Source organism: Pelophylax lessonae, assembly GCF_965119305.1.
Source record: "Pelophylax lessonae genome assembly, chromosome: 4".
NCBI classification, from domain to species: domain Eukaryota; kingdom Metazoa; phylum Chordata; class Amphibia; order Anura; family Ranidae; genus Pelophylax; species Pelophylax lessonae.
In genome coordinates this window covers 546,580,790-546,601,737 of record NC_138771.1, presented here as the reverse complement: position 1 = coordinate 546,601,737, position 20,948 = coordinate 546,580,790, and the positions used below count along the sequence as shown (strand labels likewise).

At 45.5% G+C, this 20,948-nt stretch overlaps 1 protein-coding gene across 1 annotated transcript in view; it reads left to right on the top strand.

Moving 5' to 3' along the window:
• Positions 1-20,948, top strand: part of GPAT2 (glycerol-3-phosphate acyltransferase 2, mitochondrial) — a gene marked incomplete at its 5' end in the record, with an annotated part of 339,381 nt that overhangs the window by 41,089 nt on the left and 277,344 nt on the right. The window contains 2 exons of the mRNA XM_082253675.1: positions 6,968-7,067; positions 8,508-8,647. Coding sequence (XP_082109801.1) covers positions 6,968-7,067; positions 8,508-8,647 — 240 coding nt within the window. The remainder of the gene's footprint in view (positions 1-6,967; positions 7,068-8,507; positions 8,648-20,948) is intronic.

Genomic DNA, 20,948 nt, shown 5'->3' with positions numbered 1-20,948 from the left:
GGATCTATTCTGAGGCCAGTTTACCATCTGGGTCCCTGTACGCATCGTGGAGCCTCCATTTTCTTGTAGCCTTGTGTATTTCTAGACACACCGGCCATGTTTGTGTAGTCGGGCGGCCATTTTCCTGAGGTTTGCATTGCAGATAATGGCGGCCACGCCAGCGCGGTGGGGGTTGTCCCTTAGCAATGTGTTACACTTCCCCTCCTGATCACTCTCTGAGGCTGCGGGGCCCTTGTGTCCCGGGTGGAAGCGGCTTGCGGTGACAGGCTAGCTAAACACGCCCCCCGCCTTCCCCTGCCTCATCTGTCTCCTGAATCAGATTTTGCAGCGCGCACATGGGTCACCCTTCTGGGTCATCGACCACGCTCCTGGAGACCTCTGATAGTGAGGATGATTCCTCCATGTCTGTGACCACGCACGAAAAGGTGCTGGTAGATGCACTAATTGTATCTGTGCTTGAGACCCTAAAGATAGAGGACGTTGCTGAAGCTGTGACGGAGGCACAGGTACCCTTTGGCACTCACAAGCCATCCAGAGCAGCAAATGTGTTAACTTTCCCTGGCTTAAGAGTGGGGACGACCAAAGCGTCCCTGGGGGATTCTTAAGGGTTTTACTAGGCCTTACCCCCTATGGGCAGTCCCTCCTTAAGAAGGGGACTGTGCCACCAGTGGTGGACCCTCCGGTTTCCAGTTTAAACAAGGCAACCATGATTCCGGTGGAAGAGTGACCGGCCTTTAAGGATTCGGCTGACCGTAAGGCGGAGGCTGTGGCCCGCTTTATGTATACCTTAGCTGGTTCGGCAATGAGGCCGATGTTTACCATTGCCCTAATGTCGCAAACTCTTGACAAGGTGGGCTACGCTCCTAGGCTCTGACCTGGAAGGAGAACAGCCCCCCCCCCTCTGCCTTCGCTGTGCTGGCGGACCAGCTGGTTCAGGTGCTGCAGTTTATCTGTGATGCCTCTTTGGACGTGGCTCCCCTGATGGCTCGCCTCTTTATTTTGGCAGTGGTCCTTTTGGCGTGTCTTTTGGCTCAAATGCTGGTCTTTGGACCAGACTTCTAAAAAGGCCTCGACTGATCTTCCCTTTCAAGGAGATCGTTCTGTTTGGAGCTACTCTGGATGACATCAATAAAGGTCTCACTGGGGGGAAGAGTACCTTTCTTCTGCCGGCTACTAAGGGCAAGGAACCTCGTGAGACATGGACCTTCCTTCTCGGCTCCTGAGAAGTTTTTTTCATCCCTCAGCATCGATTGACAAGGGCTCGAAGCCTTTCAGAGCCTCCTCTGGCGGATCCAAACAAACCCAGACTGGCAAGCCGAGAGCGGGCTTCTCCAGACCCCACGGACAAGGCTCCTTCTGCATGAAGGTGGGCTCTCATCCGTATCGGGGTGGGGGGATGTATTCGCTAGTTTCTGGACACGTGGACTTCCCTGGTGCAAGACAAGTGGGTCCACAAAGTCATTGGGTGCGGCTACAAGATCGAGTTTCGCTCTTGTCCCCCTGGCAAGGTTTTTTCCTTTAAAACCTGCGCCTGTCCCCAGACCAGTTACAGGGTCTGTCTTGGGTGGTACAAGACCTGGTTCTTCAAGGGGTGATTTCCAGGTTTCGACTTCGGAATGTTATCAGGGTTTCTACTCAAACCTGTTCACAGTCCCCAGGAAGGAAGGCAAAATGCGTCCAATCCTGGACCTCAAGGCGCTAAACTGCTTTGTGCGGGTACAGAAGTTCAGAATGGAGTCCATTTGAACAGTGGTGCCATCCCTGCTTCTGGGGGATTTCCTTGCCTCTATAGATATCAAGTATGCCTATCTTCACATTCAAATATGTGCCAGGCACCAACGTTTTCCTTGCTTTGCTGTGGGAGAGGAGCATTATCAGTTTGACGTTACACTTTGGTCTCGCCTCCGCTCCTTGGGTCTTCCCAAAAGTGTTGGCTCTGGTGCTAGCCCTGCTACGCCAAAGGGGGGATCGCGGTACTGGGCTGCTTGGATGATCTCCTCCTGCGAGCGGAGTCTCCCTCTGCTCTGGTGGAGAACCTGTAGATGACCATACGAAATCTGCGGATTTTCAGAAGTCTGGCCTGGTTCCGTCCACAAAGCTGGACTATTTGGGCCTGACTCTGGACTCGGCAGTAGCCAGAGTGCTCCTTCCTCTGGACAAACTCCAGAAATGACAGGCTGCAATTCATCTCCTGCTGTCCCAACAAATGGTCATCCCTCCAGACTTGTATGCGGGTGCTGGGCCTGATGGTATCTACCTTTTGAGGCGGTTCCGTTTGCACAGTTCCATACAAGGTAGCTGCAAAGTGAGATTCTGACCAAATGGGACAAGACTCCACATTCTCTGGACAATCAGCTCCAGCTGAGTCGGGGAACTAAGGAGTTTCTGATATGGTGTCTTCGCTGTCCAGCACTTTGGCTTTGTTTAAAATCCTTTCTCCCCTTGTATTGGACAGTGGTCACCACGAATGCCAGCCTGTCTAGCTGGGGAGGCGTCCTCGGCAAGCATTCTGCTCAGAGGATCTGGACACTAGAAGAGTCTACCGATCAATGTCCTTGAACTCCGAGCAATCAGACTGTATCTGGATCATTGGACGGATCTTCTTCATGGATGCCCAATGCGCATTTAATCAGACAATGCCACGGCCATGGCTTATGTCAATCACCAAGGGGACACAAGAAGTGCCCTGGCGGCTCTGGAGGTAGCCGGCATTCTAAGGAGGGAGGAACGGTTCATTCTGGCCCTCTCCATTGTACACATTCCCAGGGTGGAAAATTGGCAGGCGGATTACCTCAGTCAGCAGGCGTTGGACCAAAGGGAATGGTCCCTTTATCCGGAGGCATTTCATTAGCTGTGTCTCTGGCGGGGCACCCCCGAGGTGGAAATGTTGGTATCTCGGCTCAACAGAAAGGTACAGAGGTTTGTTGCTCATTCCTTGGACAGACGTGCTGGTGGGCTCCTGGGGTCAGTATTGTCTGATCTATGCTTTCCCTCTCAAGCTTCTGCCCAGACTCCTATGCAGGATAGAGGCAGAAGAGATTCTGGTCATTCTAGTGGCACCAGACTTGCCGGGCTTGGTATGCCGATCTAGTGCGGCTGGTCGCTGACTTTCCTTGGAAGCTACCTCTCGGGGAGGATCTGCTGTCCCAAGGACTGATCTGCCATCCTGCTTTAGTTGCTGGCTTTGACGGCTTGGCTGTTGATTGCCAGGTGCTAAAGAATAGAGGTTTGTAGGAGTCTGTGATTCCTACGTTGTTAAAAGCTAGGAAATCTACCTCCTAGGAAGATCTACCATTGTACGTGGAAGACGTACATTGCATGATGCAAGTCTTTTGGGGTTCATCTCGGTCACTCGGATCTTAACCTTCCTTCAACGGGGTTGAACAGAATTTGGCTTTGAGTACCTTCAAGGGCCAGGTATCTGCTTTGGCGGTCTTCTTCCAACAATCTTTGGCCACACACTCCCTGGTGCGTACCTTGGTGATTCACAAGGATAAGGTGGTGCTTCGCCCTGGTCCGTCATTCCTTCCTAAGGTGGTCACTGACTTTCATTTGAATAAAGACATTGTGTTGCCTTCTCTGTGTCCCAAGCCTAAACATCTGAAGGATATTGCCTCGGATGTGGTGCGGGCAAATCGGGTGTACCTGGCAGCTACGGAGTCTTTCAGGAAGTCAGACTCTCTATTTGTGCTCACGGATGGACCTCGTAAAGGGTTGTCCACTTCTTCTGCGACCATTTCCATATGGATCAGACAGACGGTGGTTCACACCTATTCCATCAGGGGTCAAGTTCCTCCTTTCCCTGTCAAGTGTAATGTTCTGGTACCTCTGGTACCCTTATTCCACTTTCCATTCCGTGTATGCGTCCCACCATTCTCTTCTGGTAGGTGCGCATACACCTTAAAGACCGATGCTGTCATCACTGAGCGCCGCAGAGCGGCTATTTCAACCGCCGGCGTTCTCACTCACATGTTCGTTCAACCTGCCTTGCACCTATGCTTACAAGCCTGTCTCGCTGTGGAACCTCGCTACAGATCCCTGTATCTCGCTACCAGGATCACTTCCTCAGACCCGAACCTCGCTACTGATCCCTGTATCTCGCTACTGGATCACTTCCTCATCACCGGACCCTTCTACTACTATACTATAGTGATAAGTACCCCGCAGGGGAAACCTCCATAACTTACACTACTTCTATTGCATTAAGGACTGTTACTACCTATCCATACTATCCTATCATCTGCACTGTTACATAGATTGCTAGCTCTTGAGACTACTACCATCTATCATCTGCACTGCTGCATAGATTGCTAGCTCTCCTGTCTACTACCATCTATCATCTGCACTGCTGCATAGATTGCTAGCTCTCCTGTCTACTACTATCTATCCTTGCACTGGGTTAGTCTATCCTGTATTTGTCATCTGCTGTCCTCACCACCTGTTAGCATACTCGATACTAACCTATCTGCATTCCTAAATACCATCTTGAACTCTCCTGTACAAACCTATCAAGTGCTTACCATCCTTGTCACTGTTCACACCTGTCCCTTCAGCACATCACCTCCATACTATCATATACATCCTATCACTCCAGGAACATCTCATTGAGTGTGTATATATCTGTATGTTGAAGCTGACAGGCCCACGGTGATGAGTCCTGGAGAGTTGGATCTGGTATTCAACACATCTCTACATGACTACTGAGTGGAGATTTTGCAGCTGCAAATCCAGCCTATAACAAAAACGCAGGAGCGTTAGATCAAGCTGCACTCTACTACGGCGCTTAGTGCCTTCTGGGCCTTCTGTCTTTAAGCATCAGTGACGCAAGTTTGCAAGGCGGCCACTTTTGGAAAGTTTTATAAAGGGGATGTGTTGGCATCTGCCAATGCTTCCTTTGGCTGCAAGGTTTTGCAGGCTGCTAAGAGGACCTGATCCTCTTTGAGAGTGTATTGTTTTTTTCAGGTGGGCTCCAGTTTTGTTTGATCCGCTGTCGCCTGGTTGGCTACTGTTTTAGCCTTAGAAATTTTTTGCGGTTTCCCACCCCTCATGTTTGGACACTGCTTTGGGAGTCCCAATGGTCAAGAATGACAGGAGCTGTGTCAATGAACGAAAGAGAAAATGGGATCCATTTCTCTGATGTTCATTGAGGGACACAGCACCTACCCCTCTGTGGACTATACCCCCTAGGACTACCCATGGGTGTAGCCAGAAGTTTTCTGCCTAGTGTTCTACTCCTGTAGGGGGTAGCATAGCCCACTGGTCAAGAATGACAGGCGCTGTGTCCGTCAATGAACATTGGAGAAATGGATTTTAGGGTAAGTAAAAAAAATCATTTTTTTTTTGTTGCACTTGAGAGATTAGAGGTTGAATATTATTAGAGATCTAGGTGTATAGAAGTAATAGTACCGCGGCTCCAAGATATTTAAAGGATTGTACAACCTGAACTTGTGAATGTAGGTACACTACATGAACAGTGGTCATAGGCTTGATTTCTACCTGTTAAAAAGGAAGCCCAAATAATCCCCAGATTTCTCTGTCCTATCAAGCAAACAGTGCAGGGACTCTTAGGATCTGCCAAGTATATTAAGGTATCATCTTTATAGTGCAATATGCGCTCCTCTGGGATACCAATTGCTAGGGGCTCAATTGCAAATTCAAACAGTAGGGCAGATAATGGGCACCTTTGCCTTGTTCTTCGATAGATAAATAAAGGGGGTGGAGATGTTATTGTTCACCTGCAGATTTGCTACTAGTTCTGTATAGAGGAGTTTATTCCTAGCAATTATTCATGGGTCAAAGCCATAATTTTGCAGTCCAACAAAAACAAAGAGAAATTCCCTGCTCAACTTACCAGCCAGCCCTGTTTTTAATGTGAACTGTTAGACAGGACAATGTGGTTTGTTGCAGGCTGGCTGGTAATTTGAGATGGGAATTTTTTTTTTTTTTACATGCATCCCCTTCCTTGTATCCCTTGCTGCGAAGGCTAGTTATAGGTTGGGGCAGTTGCCATTTGTACTGCTGATCATAATCTTGTAGTATATAAGGTAAAAAGGCCATTCATAGCTATTGAAACCTTTACAAGGATGCTACTACACGTGTATGAGAGTGTGCATGAGGATATTGTAGGGTGTGAAAAAGTCTACAGATATTCTGGTAGATCTGCCAGAAATAAAACCCTCTTGATCACCTGCTACCAGGTGGGAGATAACCCTATTTGTGTGGTTGAATTGACAGCACGGTTGATAAAACCCTCCCACTCTGAGCCGCTGTGTCTGTGGTAGGGAGCATGTGATACACACCTGAAGGGTGTTTTTTTTTTTAAACTGATTAGGCCTGTGGATTACATAGTAACTGGTTTTGGGACCGGCTTTAGACTGTGACACAGAAGCTTTTAGTTGTACTTTACGTTCAGAGAAAACATTACTTTCCCCTTATACACTAGATGTTAAAGCGGAGTTCCAGCCTCACACACTCACCTGTCCAATGGTCCAGCGATGCGGCCGCCCGAAGCCTCGCTCTTCTCCCTCTCTGCTCTGCCGCGCCGGCATCACTGGTGTGGGCACCCGGCTATGACAGTTTGCGGCTTCACAGCCGGGTACGCACTGCGCATGTGCGAGTTGCGCTACGCGTCGTGATTGGCCGGCAATCTTCTGGGACCTCTGACATGTCCCAGAAGATTGCAGGGAGGGAGGGGGAGAGGAGAACTTCCGCTCAGGGCGCCGCGGCGCTCCGAGCGGAAGTGGGAGCGGGTACCTGTCAAAACTAGGTACCCGCTCCCCCCCCAAAAAAATGACATGCCAAATGTGGCATGTCAGGGGGTAAGAACTACCTAAAGCGGAAGTTCCACTTTTGGGTGGAACTCCGCTTTAAGCTGTTGGCTTTCTTCAACTGCTGTACAGTCTTCTTTTGAACAGTATAATATCACTGCATTGTACAGTTGATAAGGCTTACTCTTTCTTTTTTCCAGGCTTGTACGCTGGGTACTTTTGAAGCTGCTGCAACGCTTGTATCTGAACCTCCAGCTTCATTGTGGACAGGTGGCCACACTCCTAGAAGTGTCTGCTGCGGTGAGCTGACCCCTCTTTTATTCTTTTTAGCTTTGCACATACACGATAGTGATGCTGAGCTGTAAAGCAGCTGTAAAAAAACTTTTAATGTCGAACATTTGTTATTTCAAACCTTCTGTATCAGAGAGCCATTTAAGAGCCTGAAGTGCATGGGAATACTTTGACTACTTTAGAAGAGGTTGGGTTAGATAAAAGTAAAAAGGGAAAAGCACTGAGGTTGGAGGCACAGTGGTGTATTATGTTGGTCTAGATCAGTGTTTTTCAACCTTCATTCAGTTAGGGCACCCTTTAGAATTGCGCACAATCCCGGGGTACAGCAGTCTGAGGGCTTGTTGACACCAGGAGGTGTGCGCAAACGCTTTTTTGCGCATTCCCACACATATTTTTACAGCAAGCGGCTCTATGCGTGTGAAATGCACAAGAGGGTGCCAGCATGATTTTTAAATTGCACAGCGCCAAAACATGGTACTATGCATTTTAGCAGACGCAAACCTACGCACATTTGCTGGATGCGTGGGGTTGTCATTAGGAATTAATGACACCCACACGCGTCTGCAAAAGGTGATTTGTGATTTCCCAAACTGTTACTGCACTGCACCTGGTGTGAATGAGGCAGTGCAGTGGTCTGTAGGTTGTAACCCCCCCCCCCCCCCTTTGTATAAACCCTCCCAAATCCCCTGTCCTAGGACAACTGCCCCAAATCCCCACCTAGCATAACTCCCCTTAATCCACCCCCCCTCCTAGCACAAATTCTGTCCCTGCAGTAGTGACAGCAGCAGAGAGGGGGAGAAAGTCAGGAGGCGGTGTGGCTTGTGCTCTCAATTCCCCCCCCCCCTCTCCTTAGTTAACATGTTCACACTGGTGCCACAGGAGGGAGCAAGCACTGATAACTCCTTTGTACTGAGAAAGCAGAGAGCTCAGCCCACAGCTCAGCCTGCACACCCCCCCCCCCCCCCCCGTTCTCATACCAAAGAAACCTTAGCGACTGATGACCAGTTTGGTAGGATGCGGTCAGGCGGTGCCATGGAACCCCTGCTGCGAAACACTGGTCTAGATATCTAGTGATTATTTGAAAGTGCTTAAAGTTTTCTGGCTTTAGATGGGGAAACATGTGCCTGTTTTTGTAGCACTGGCATCATGCACAGGCACATTGGCATTAGAAAAGCTAGTTATGATCCCTCCAGCCATTCCCACTGGCCTTGTGTGTTGAAAGACTTACCTATTTATAGAGGAAGCATTAACCAAGTTAGCCACTATATTTGTAAAGATCTGAATTTAAGATGTGACAATAACCAAGCAAGCGAAGAGTCATTTCAGGGCGTATGGAGGATCTTTATAGGAAAACCTTTTTGTCTGGAACAGTTTACTTTGTAAGGTATATTATTTCCCTGAAAATGCACTTTCTTTTTTATAAAATGTATGTGCTTCCTTGTATGTTAGTGTCCTGGGACACCTCTGGTTTACCTGTCTACTCATCCTTCCTGGCTTGATGGTTTATTGGTCCCTTTTGTTCTGCACTCCCAAAATCTCAAGGTGCCCCGTGTTGCCTGGGACAAAACAAACTGCCCCCGATTTCTCAGGTATGTAAGGTATAGATAGACTTGCTTTTGCATTGATTAAGGCTGTTGACATACAGTTGTAATATACATAGTGTATGATCAGCAAACATTTTACTATGTGCAAAGTTAACAAATTGAGCAATTCATTTTCTGTCTACGTGATCCCCCAAATGCTTTTCTGAAAGCCGTATTAGGATAGATTATAAAATGATCTAATTTATGAACCCCCTAACTGTTAACCATAGATCTCTCATTTGGATCATGTATCCATCCAGCCAACCTTTTCCCCCAGAGCCAATTTATTAAAATAATGTTGAAATAAAAAAAACCTGAATTTACTCCTTTAATCTACAAACAAGAATAGATAGGAATGATACAGTTGCTTTTTCTAAAGGTTGTGAAATAAATGCTGGTTTTTTTCTAAAATCTATAGCTATTTTATAATGTTTCTAGCTGGAAACCACAATATTGATCAGTATTGATAATTTTTAATAGACAACATTGCAGTCGGAGTGAGTTTCACAATCAAGGGTTTAGAATGTAAATCAAGCGCTTACATTCAGATATGATTAAAGTGGGGAAATTGGGGACGTAGCCATCAAAAAAACCTGAGGTATTAACCTTTCTCCACTTTAGCCATAGCTGGAAAAAGTTTTGCATAAAACTGTATTAACCATTTCTGGAACGATGTTGGTATGTGGCCAATGTGGCCAAGTGTGCTGGCAGGACAGGGATGGGGTGCATGGGGGAGGGGGGAGGAATTTTTGGGGATTGTGTTTTTTTTTTTTTTGCTTTTTTTTTTTTTTCGGTTTCTTTCCCTTTGTCAGTATGCCATTCATGATTGTTTGGGGAAGCTTATATTTAGAAGGATGCCACTTAATTTTCTTCTACAAAATGTCTGTTATGGCATTGAGTATTACAATTATTTCCCGGAATGTCCGGGGAATTAATTCAAAATGTAACCACTTTAGCCCCGGAGGATTTGGCTGCTCAGTGACCAGGCCCTATTTTGCGATTTGGCACTGCGTGACTTTAACAGACAATTGTGCTGTCGTGTGACGCTGTACCCAAACAAAATTTACGTCCTTATTTTTCCCCCAAACAGAGCTTTATTTTGGTGGTATTTGATCACCTGTGCGATTTTTTTTTTTTTTTTTTTTCGCTATAATCAAAAAAAAAAGCGGGAACATTTTGAAAAAATATTTTTCACATTTTTTTTTTCTATGAAATTCTCAAAAAAAAAAAAAAAAAGTAAAAATCAAAATTTTTTAACATTTTAGGCCAATTTGTTTTCTGCTCCATATTTTTGGTAAAGAAAATCGCATTGTGTATTTTAATTGGTTTGTGCAAAATGTATTGCATTCACTAACTACGGGAAAGATTTATGTCATTTTTATTGTTTTTTTTTTTTACTAGTAATGGAGGCAATCTGCGATTTGTTTTTTTTTTTGCGGGACTGCGACATTGCGGCGGACAGATCGGACCCCTAACTGACCTTTTTGACACTTTTGGGGGTACCAGTGACATTACTACAGTAATCAGTGCTAAAAATATGCACTGTTACTGTAATAATGACACTGGCAGGGAAGTGGTTAACTGTACTGGTGATCAAGGGGTTAAATGTGTCCCTAGGGGCGTGATTCTAACTATGGAGGGGCGTGGCTTGTGAAGTAATCACAGAAACATGCAATCCTATATAACAGGATCACATAGCCTCAGTGATCACTTCAGGGAGAATGACAGATGTCTGTGTTTACGCGGGAGATCGCTAGTGGCCGGCGGCCATCGGAACCACCGGTCACACGTGCTGGCTCCCCAGCTAACGAGCGGGGGCGTAGTACTACGTCACTTTGCCCAGGAGCGTCTGCCTGCTGCAGTAAAACTGCGGTAGGCAGGGCGGAAGTGGTTAAAAGAGCCTTAGTATATAAATACCTTCGCTCACAATGCCCTCATATCATGATACTATTGGAAACACATTTATTGGGTAACAGAACATTAGCTATGAGACGTCCATGGGCCCAAAGGGGTATTCACTCCATGTATTCCTCATAATCAAGGGGGGTGTCTATACTCTTTCACAAATCCTTTCCCAGGTATTATAGAGGAAACTGTTATCGATCCTTGAGGACGGTACGTACTGCTAGTACTCAATGTAAACTCACACTGCCTAGTGGTTGTGGGGGTTTACATTCCTCCTCCGTTCTCTGCCTAAGTGCTTTATGAAATATTGGAAAAGTTGGCAATGTACCTACCGGCTCGGGTTTTGGTAGCGGGTGATTTTAACAATATTCTGGATTATTCCCTGGATACATCAAACCCGAGGCGTGTGATTAATTATGAGTTGAGCTACTGGGCAGAAACGGCCGGCCTTACGGAATTATGGAGATTTAGGCATCCTAGGGAAAGATGTTTTTCTTTTTTGTCCCCGATGCATTCATCTTCCTCTAGAATCGACTTGGCCTTGGCTGGAGCCTCCCTTCTACCCTTTGTCTCAGATGCAGTGTATCTGCCTGGGGGGATTTCTGACCATGTCGCCATGCAGATTACCTTACAGTTTGGGTTGGGTGGATTGAGGAGACCCTGGCGGTTAGCCCCAAGTTAGATTAAGGAGCCAGGAGTCGTAGAAATTTTAAAGCCACATATGGAGTTTTTTTGGCAGGTAAATGAAGGGACAGCCACTCCGCAATTGGAATGGGATGCCTTCAAAGTCACTACTAGAGGGATGTACATATCCGCTATTAAGGCATTTAGGAAGGAACGTAGGGGGGAACTGGCCTTATTAGAAAATAAAGAAGAATAGCGTGCGGATGCATATGCCGCAAGTCCAACATTAGATGCGATAGCATCACTGAGACCGAGCAAAAGAGGTCATCTAATATATTTGAAAATGGGGATAAGAATGGCAGTCTATTAGCACTACTAACAGCAATGGGTAGTCGACAAACAGTAGTCTCGTGCATGACATCAACAGTGGGAGAACTATTGACGGGAAGAGAGGATATACTACAAACATTTAGATCCTTCTATAATTCATTCTATGCGGCTATACCACAATATGAACCTGAAGAGCTGATTAGTGTTTTACATACAATACATTTCCCTAAAGTGCCAGAGGAAGATAGAGAACTTCTTGAGGTTGATCTTGGAGAGGACAAGCTAGCTATGGCGTTGGGACTATTACCTAGTGATAAGGCTCCAGGCCCCGATGGTCTGCCAGTAGAGTGTTATAGGCATTATGCGATACCTTTAATACCGAAGCTGCAGGGGTTATTTAGGGATTGCTTTCAGGGAGGTGTTTTACCTCATTCTTTGTACAAAGCACACATTGTGTTAGTAGCTAAGAAGGATAAGGATCCAGCACTTTGCACCTCTTATAGACCTATTTCATTACTCAATGTAGATGTTTAAATTCTTGCTAAGTCCCTAGCTATTAGATTGATGAAGGTTATCCATCAGTTGGTCGCTTCTGATCAGACAGACTTTATGCCAAATAAACAACGGACATTAATCTCAGAAGAGTATTTACACATACCCAGCTGGGACCAGAGACCTCTAGTGGTGGTATATTGTTTTTTTTTTAGATAATGAAAAGACATTTGATTCTATAGATGGGCGGTATATGGGAGCAGTATTAGGGGAATTTGGGTTTGGGCCTAAATTTAGGAAATGGATTGAGATCTTATATAAATATCCTATAGCAGCGGTAAAATTAAATGGGATGCTTTCGGAAAGATTCCCTGTAGAAAGTGGGAACACTGCAGGGCTGCCCTTTATACCCGGGTATCTTTTATTTAATGATGGAACCGCTGGCGATGGCTTTAAGAAACTCAACAAAGATGCAGGGGATTCAAGTGGGTAATCTGTCAGAGAAAATTGCATTATATGCGGACGATATGGTTCTTTTTTTACGCGATTCGGAATCCTCTTTAATGGCGGTCTTGGATATATTGAATTATTTTTCGAAATGGTCGAGATTAAAAATAAATTGGAATAAATCTCAAATCCTTCCCTTAAGAACACCATCCCAGAGGTGTAGAGTGCCTGCTAAATGCCCACTTGAACAGGCAGATAAGGTATAATATTTAGATATATAGATATATATATATATATATATATATATATATATATATATATATATATATATATATATATATAATATATATAATATATAATCTCTAACTCGGTTTCTGATTTTTTGGAAACCAAATGTTATTCCACTAATGCAGCAGCTCAAGACCCAAATACGATCCTGGCAAAAGTTACCTTTGTCACTTATAGGTAGAGATAACCTAATTAAAATTACATTTTTACCACTTTTTTGTATATATTTAGAAACTCCCCCATTTGGATTCCAAAATATATCTTTTTGTTCATAGATGGCTGAATAGTCCAAAAGATGTGTCTGTAGACTTAGAGGCAGCCATTGCTGGGTTTTATGAGGCGCTGCCATTCCTCGAGATGCGAGGACCAAGGGGATTATACAATCTTACTGATTCCATGAAGGCAACACTACGAGCATGGGTAACAGTGGATAATATGGTTGAGAAGGGAGTAGGAGTCATTTCACCGCATGTGCCAATATGTATGAACCCTTGTGTACCACATTTCTCTTCTAACCTTGATCCGGGTATCTGGACGCGATATAATATAAAGATGGTGGGTGATATTGTAGGGGAAGGGGGAATCCTCCAATTTGAGACCCTAAAAAACAGATTTAATCTTCCCAATTCTCATTTTTTTTCGATATTTCCAACTTAGGCATGCCTTTCCAGGCCCAATTTGATGCTACAGGGCTTCAGATCCGAATAGGAGAGATGGAATCTCTTCTCAGAAAATTTCCCTTGGTTAAACCACTATCCAATATTTATAAAAATCTATTTAAGGATTGTTTGGAACACCTCACTTGCTGCCAGGCAGCGTGGGAGATTGTGTTACCACAATTGAATAGAGATGATTGGGAGGATGTATGGGATATTAATTTGTCTAGACTGGTCTCGTCTAGAGACCAGCTTATTTAAAATACATTTTTACATAGGATTTAATATACCCTGGCTAAGTTGGCGAAATTATATCCCAGTCAGTCCCCAGTTTGTTGGTAGTGTTCTGCCATCTATGCAGATTTCGATCATATCTTTTGGAGATGTGATGAAATTCAGGTCTTCTGGAGGGGAGTAATGGATTGTATAGCAGTGTTGACAGACATCATATTACAGCCAGGAGTAGAGATACAGTGGGTACGGAAAGTATTCAGACCCCCTTAAATTTTTCACTCTTTGTTATATTGCAGCCATTTGCTAAAATCATTTAAGTTCATTCTTCTTCCTCATGAATGTACACATAGCACCCCATACTGACTGAAAAACACAGAATTGTTGACATTGTTGCAGATTTATTAACCACTTCCATACAGAGCAGTTAGACACCCTTCCTGCCCAGACCAATTTTCAGCTTTCAGCACTCTCACACTTTGAATGACAATTGCTCAGTCATGCTACACTGTAACCAAACAAAATTTTTATCATTTTTTTTCACACAAATAGAGCTTTCTTTTGGTGGTATTTGATCACAAATGGGGTTTTTTTTTTTCGTGATATATGCAAAAAAAGAGCAAAAATTTTGAAAAAAAAAGTTTTTTTTAGTTTCAATTATAAAATTTTGCAAAAAATTAATTTATCTTCATACATTTGGGCCAAAATGTATACTGCTACATGTCTCTGGTAAAATTAACCCAAATTAGTGTATATTATTTAGTCTGTGTGAAAGTTATTGAGTCTAGAAGCTATGGTACCAATTACTGAAAATTGATCACACCAGATGTACTGACTGCCTATCTCCTTTCTTGAGGCCCTGAAATGTCAGGACAGTACAAATACCGCCCAAATGACCCCTTTTTGTAAAGTAGACAGTCCAAGGTATTTAGTAAGAGGCATGGTGGGTTTTTTGAAGTTGTAATTTTTTCCCACAATTCTTGGGAAAATGAAGAAAAATTTTTTTTTCTTTTTTTTTTCCCACAAAGTTGTCAATTTATAAGCTATTTCAAACACATAGCATGTACACAGCAAAAATTACACCCAAAAATACATTCTGCTACTCCTTCCGAGTATGGCGATACCACGTGTGAGACTTTTACACAGCCTGGCCACAAAAAGATACTCCACGTCCAAGAAGCACCTTCAGGCGTTCTAGGAGCATAAATACACATAAAACTTTCTTACTACCTATCACACTTTTCAAGGCCCTAGAGCACCAATACAATGGAAAAGTCCACAAAATGACCCCATTTTGGAAAGCAAACACTCCAACGTATATTCTATGAGGCATTATGGGTCGTTTGAACATATCATTTTTTTCCACAGGTTTTTGGAAAATGTGGGAAAAAAATGAAAACTTTTTTTTTTTTACACAAAGTTGTCAATTTATAGGATATTCCTAACACATAGCATGTACACAGCAAAAATGACACCCCAAAATACATTCTGCCACTCCTCCTGAGTATGGCAATACCACATGTGTGAGACTTTTTCACAGCCTAGCCATATAGAGGGGCCCAACATCCAAGGAGCATCATCATGCATCCTAGCCACTTGCCTAGGCCTATTTTTGACATTTGGTGTTTACAAGCTAAAATCAGTTGTTTTGCTAGAAAACTGCTTAGAACCCCCAAACATTATATATTTTTTTTTAGCAGAGACCCTAGAGATTAAAATGGAGATTATTGCAATATTTTTTATCACACCGTATTTGCGCAGCGGTCTTCCAAACGCAATTTTTTTGGGAAAAAATTCACTTTTTTTAATTAAAAAAATAAGAAACCAGTTAAGTTAGCCCAATTTTTTTCCATAATGTGAAAGATAATGTTACGCCGAGTAAATAAATACCCAACATGTCATGTTTCAAAATTGCGCACGCTCACGGAATGGCGACAAACTTTGGTACTTAAAAATCCCCATAGGCGACAATTTAAAAATTTCTACAGGTTGCCATCTTTGAGTTACAGAGGAGGTCTAGGGCTCAAATTATTCCCCTTGCTTTAACGATCGCGGCGATACCTCACATGTGTGGTTTGAACACCGTTTACATATGTGGGCTGGGTTTCCGTATGCGTCGCTTCTGCGCGCAAGCTAACGGGGACAGGGTGCTTTAAATTTTTTTTTTTTTTACCATTTATTTTATTTATATTTTTATTTTTACACCGTTTTCCAAAAAAAAAAAAAAAAAAAGGATCATTTTTATTTCTATTACAAGAAATGTAAACATTACTTGTAATAGAAAAAGGCACGACAGGACCTTTTTTGTGAGATCTGGGGTCAAAAAGTCCTCAGATCTCACAAGTACACTAAAAGATAGAAGAAGAAAAAAAAAAAATTATTATATAAAATGAAAAAAAAAAAAAAAAAAGGACCTTTAAACCGGTTGCTAGGCAACAACATTTTCCGTAGCTCCGGTCCTCCAAGACCATAGAGTCAAGTGAGGGCAAGCTTGCCCTCACTCGACATCCTGTCTGTGAGGATCCGGGACCGGATCGTTTTCCCCGCCGTCGGCGAGTCCGGTAAGCGGGGAAAAGGACCGGACGCGGCGGGGGGGGGGGGGCACCTCTTCCGCCATCCCGGAAGGGTGATCCCACGGTGAATCCGCCGCTGGGACCACCCTTATCGGAAAGCCAACCGTCCACCGTTTAAAAAAAATACCAGGGTTATGGCAGCTATCTGCTGCCATAACACCGGTATTTAGGTTTAAACGGAGGACGTATATAAACCTTTTTGGACTTAGACATGGTGGCTGTATGAAGGGCGACAGGTACTCGGGTACTTTGTTGGGCAGGTGACAGGTACTCTGGTACTGATGAGCAGGTGGCAGGTACTCGGGTACTCCGATAGGCAGGTGACAGGTACTCGGGTACTCTGATGAGCAGGTGACAGGTACTGATGAGTAGTACTGATACTGATAGGTGATACTGATACGTGATGGGTACTGATGAGTACTGATGAGTAGTGATGGGTACTGATGAGCAGGCGGCAAGTACTCGGGTACTTCAGGCGTCAGGTACTCTGATGAGCAGGTGGAAGGTACTCGGGTACTCTGATGGGTAGGTGACAGGTACTCTGACGGGTACTCCGTTGACAGGTACTCAAAGTACCCGAGTATCCGTCATCAGAGTACCCGAGTACCTGTCATCAGAGTATCAGAGTACCCGAGTACCTGTCATCAGAGTACCCGCGTACCTGTCATCAGAGTACCCGCGTACCTGTCATCAGAGTACCCGCGTACCTGTCATCAGAGTACCCGCGTACCTGTCATCAGAGTACCCGCGTACCTGTCATCAGAGTACCCGAGTACCTGTCATCAGAGTACCCGAGTACCTGTCATCAGAGTACCCGAGTACCTGTCATCAGAGTACCTGAGTACCTGTCACCAGCCCATCAGAGTACCTGATGGGCTGGTGACAGGTACTCGGGTACTTTGATGGGCTAGTGACAGGTGCTCTTTATTGGGGGGGGGGGGCAATCAGTGTGTTTGGGGTGCACTGTACTTGGTAACTAGCTGTTACCACACTCTCTTCCTCACACAGGATCAGTGTGTGAGGAGGAGAACACGTGACAGCTAGTTACCGTGTTCTCTGTTGACATTTGTGACCGGCTGTGATTGGACACAGCCGGTCACGTGGTAAAGAGCCAATTTCATTGGCTCTTTACCTAGATCGGGGATCGACTCTGTCCGAGGGACGAGCCTCGTCCCCGATCGCTGCTCTGCGCGCCTCCGGGGGTGCGCATTGCAGAGAGAACGAGCGGCGCGTGCTGGAGCCGCTCATGTGATCGGCTGTGATTGACACAGCCGATCACGTGGTAAACAGCCAATTTCTATTGGCTGTTTACCTTGATCAGGGATGGGCTATGTCTGAGGGACGAGCCTAACCCCCGATCGCCGCGCTGCGCGCCCCCGGGGGCGCGCAGTAGCAGCTAGAGCGGGCGGACGTCATATGACGCCCACCCGGATCCGTACAACCACCATGCCGACGTCATATTACTATGACTCGGTATGGAAGTGGTTAAAAAAGAAAAACTGAAATATCACATGGTCCTAAGTATTCAGACCCTTTGCTGTGACACTCATATATTTAACTCAGGTGCTTTCCATTTCTTCTGATCATCCTTGAGATGGTTCTACACCTTCATTTGAGTCCAGCTGTGTTTGATTATACTGATTGGACTTGATTAGGAAAGCCACACACCTGTCTATACAAGACCTTCCAGATCACAATGCATGTCAGAGCAAATGAGAATCATGAGGTCAAAGGAACTGCCTGAAGAGCTCAGAGACAGAATTGTGGCAAGGCACAGATCTGGCCAAGGTTACAAAAAGATTTCTGCTGCACTTAAGGTTCCTAAGAGCACAGTGGCCTCCATAATCCTCAAATGGAAGACGTTTGGGACGACCAGAACCCTTCCTAGAGCTGGCCGTCCGGCCAAACTGAGCTATTGGGGGAGAAGAGCCTTGGTGAGAGAGGTAAAGAAGAACCCAAAGATCACTGTGGCTGAGCTCCAGAGATGCAGTCAGGAGATGGGAGAAAGTTGTAGAAAGTCAACCATCACTGCAGCCCTCCACCAGTCGGGGCTTTATGGCAGAGTGGCCCGACGGAAGCCTCTCCTCAGTGTAAGACACATGAAAGCCCGCATGGAGTTTGCTAAAAAACACCTGAAGGACTCCAAGATGGTGAGAAATAAGATTCTCTGGTCTGATGAGACCAAAATAGAACTTTTTGGCCTTAATTCTAAGCGGTATGTGTGGAGAAAACCAGGCACTGCTCATCACCTGTCCAATACAGTCCCAACAGCGAAGCATGGTGGTGGCAGCATCATGCTGTGGGGGTGTTTTTCAGCTGCAGGGACAGGACGACTGGTTGCAATCGAGGGAAAGATGAATGCGGCCAAGTACAGGGATATCCTGGACAAAAACCTTCTCCAGAGTGCTCTGGACCTCAGACTGGGCCGAAGGTTTACCTTCCAACAAGACAATGACCCTAAGCACACAGCTAAAATAACGAAGGAGTGGCTTCACAACAACTCCGTGACTGTTCTTGAATGGCCCAGCCAGAGCCCTGACTTAAACCCAATTGAGCATCTCTGGAGAGACCTAAAAATGGCTGTCCACCAACGTTTACCATCCAACCTGACAGAACTGGAGAGGATCTGCAAGGAGGAATGGCAGAGGATCCCCAAATCCAGGTGTGAAAGACTTGTTGCATCTTTCCCAAATAGACTCCTGGCTGTATTAGATCAAAAGGAGGCTTCTCCTAAATACTGAGCAAAGGGTCTGAATACTTAGGACCATGTGATATTTCAGTTTTCTTTTTTAATAAATCTGCAACAATGTCAACAATTCTGTGTTTTTCTGTCAGTATGGGGTGCTATGTGTACATTCATGAGGAAGAAGAACGAATGAACTTAAATGATTTTAGCAAATGGCTGCAATATAACAAAGAGTGAAAAATTTAAGGGGGTCTGAATACTTTCCGTACCCACTGTATGCCCTTTGGGATTGGTGGATGGTTTTGCCCATAAAAAAGCTACCCGCACTCTTTTGACACTCCTTCTGTATTATGCAAGGAAATCAATAATACTTTTATGGAAAAAACCAAAACCTCCAACAGTACATGCTTGGAAAGGAATTATAAATAGGACACTCCCGCTTTATAAAACTATGTTTATAAATAGGGGTTCATTGGGAAAGTTTATTGAGGTTTGGTGGGTAGTTTATTTACAGTATCAGAAGAATCTGAAGTATTTGAAGAGTAGTAGGGTGGGGGGTTATTGACTTATATAGGTCAATGTATATAGACTTGGGAAGTGGAAGGAATGGAAAGAAAAGGGGCATTTTATTTTTATTTTACTTTTATTATTTAGATGAAAGAAAAAAGGGAAAGGAAAAATAATTTTTTTCTCTTACGTCCTCCGACAGTCGCCGCCACCTCTAAGTCATCACTATTGGGTATTGACTTCCGCTCCGCAGGAGTAGCTAGGCATAAGACTTAGTCAAAAGAACAAAAGCATTTGCATATACACACCCATGGGGGCTGTCCCACTTAGTCAATACCCCCCTGCAGTGACCACTCCCAACTCAGTTTCTTTCTGCCTAGCGTCAGGACCATCAACGTGCAGAAGTCGACCTTGTCTCCTTCGGTTCGTCTTCCCTATCTGGGAATGGTTCTGGACTCTGCTTAAGCAAAGGTGTTCTTGCCGGAGGACAAGCTCCGGACCTTACAGGCCGAGATCAGGTCCCTCCGGGACAAGCCATCCTCGTCGCTCAGGACCTGCATGCGGTCCCTAGGGTTGATGGTGTCGGCCTTCGAGGCGATACCCTTTGCCCAGTTTCACACGCGGTCTCTTCAAGCGGAGATCCTGGCCAGGTGGGACCTCAGTCTTTGGATCTGAGTGTATCATTGAGCCGCCAAACCAGAATGGATCTTCTGTGGTGGCTTCAGTCCCCGGCTGTGTCAGAAGGCAATTCCTTCCGTCCGTTGCTGTGGACGGCGATTACCACGGATGCCAGCCTGTCGGGCTGGGATGGAGTCCTGGGCAACCTGTCTGCCCAGGGCACTTGGTCGGGGGAGGAATCCTCCCTTCCGATCAACATTTTGGAATTGAGAGCCATCAAACTCTGTCTCTTCAGCGGTCGGATCGACTTCGGGGCCGTCCAGTTTGGGTACAGACGGACAATGCTACTGCGGTGGCTTACATCAATCACCAAGGGGGCACCAGGAGTGCCCGGGCGGCCCGGGAGGTGACCGACATTCTGTCTTGGGCTGAGACTCATGTCCCGGCAATTTCAGCAGTTCACATTCGAGGTGTGGAGAATTGGCAGGCCGACTATCTGAGCCGCCAGACCCTGGACCAGGGGGAATGGTCCCTACACCCGGAGGTCTTCCAAATGCTTTGTGCGAAGTGGGGATCCCCGGACGTGGATCTGTCCGCATCTCGACTAAACCACAAGGTGGAAAGGTTCATGGCAAGAACGCACGATCCTCTGGCAGATGCCTCGGATGCGTTGGTGGCCCCTTGGCATCAGTATCGTCTGATGTATGCCTTTCCTCAGATTCAGTTGTTGTCCAGCTTCCTTCGCAGGTTAGCCTTGGAACCGCATCTGGTGATTCTGGTAGCGCCGGGCTGGCCACGCCGCCCCTGGTACGCTGACGTTGTTCACCTGGCAGTGGCGCCTCCTTTTGAGACCCAGGTCCTGAGAGATGGGTCTCTCCCCTGAGGTCATTCCTGCCTTGATCAAGGCTAGGAAAACCTCCTCTGGTAAAATTTATTACCGTACCTGGAAA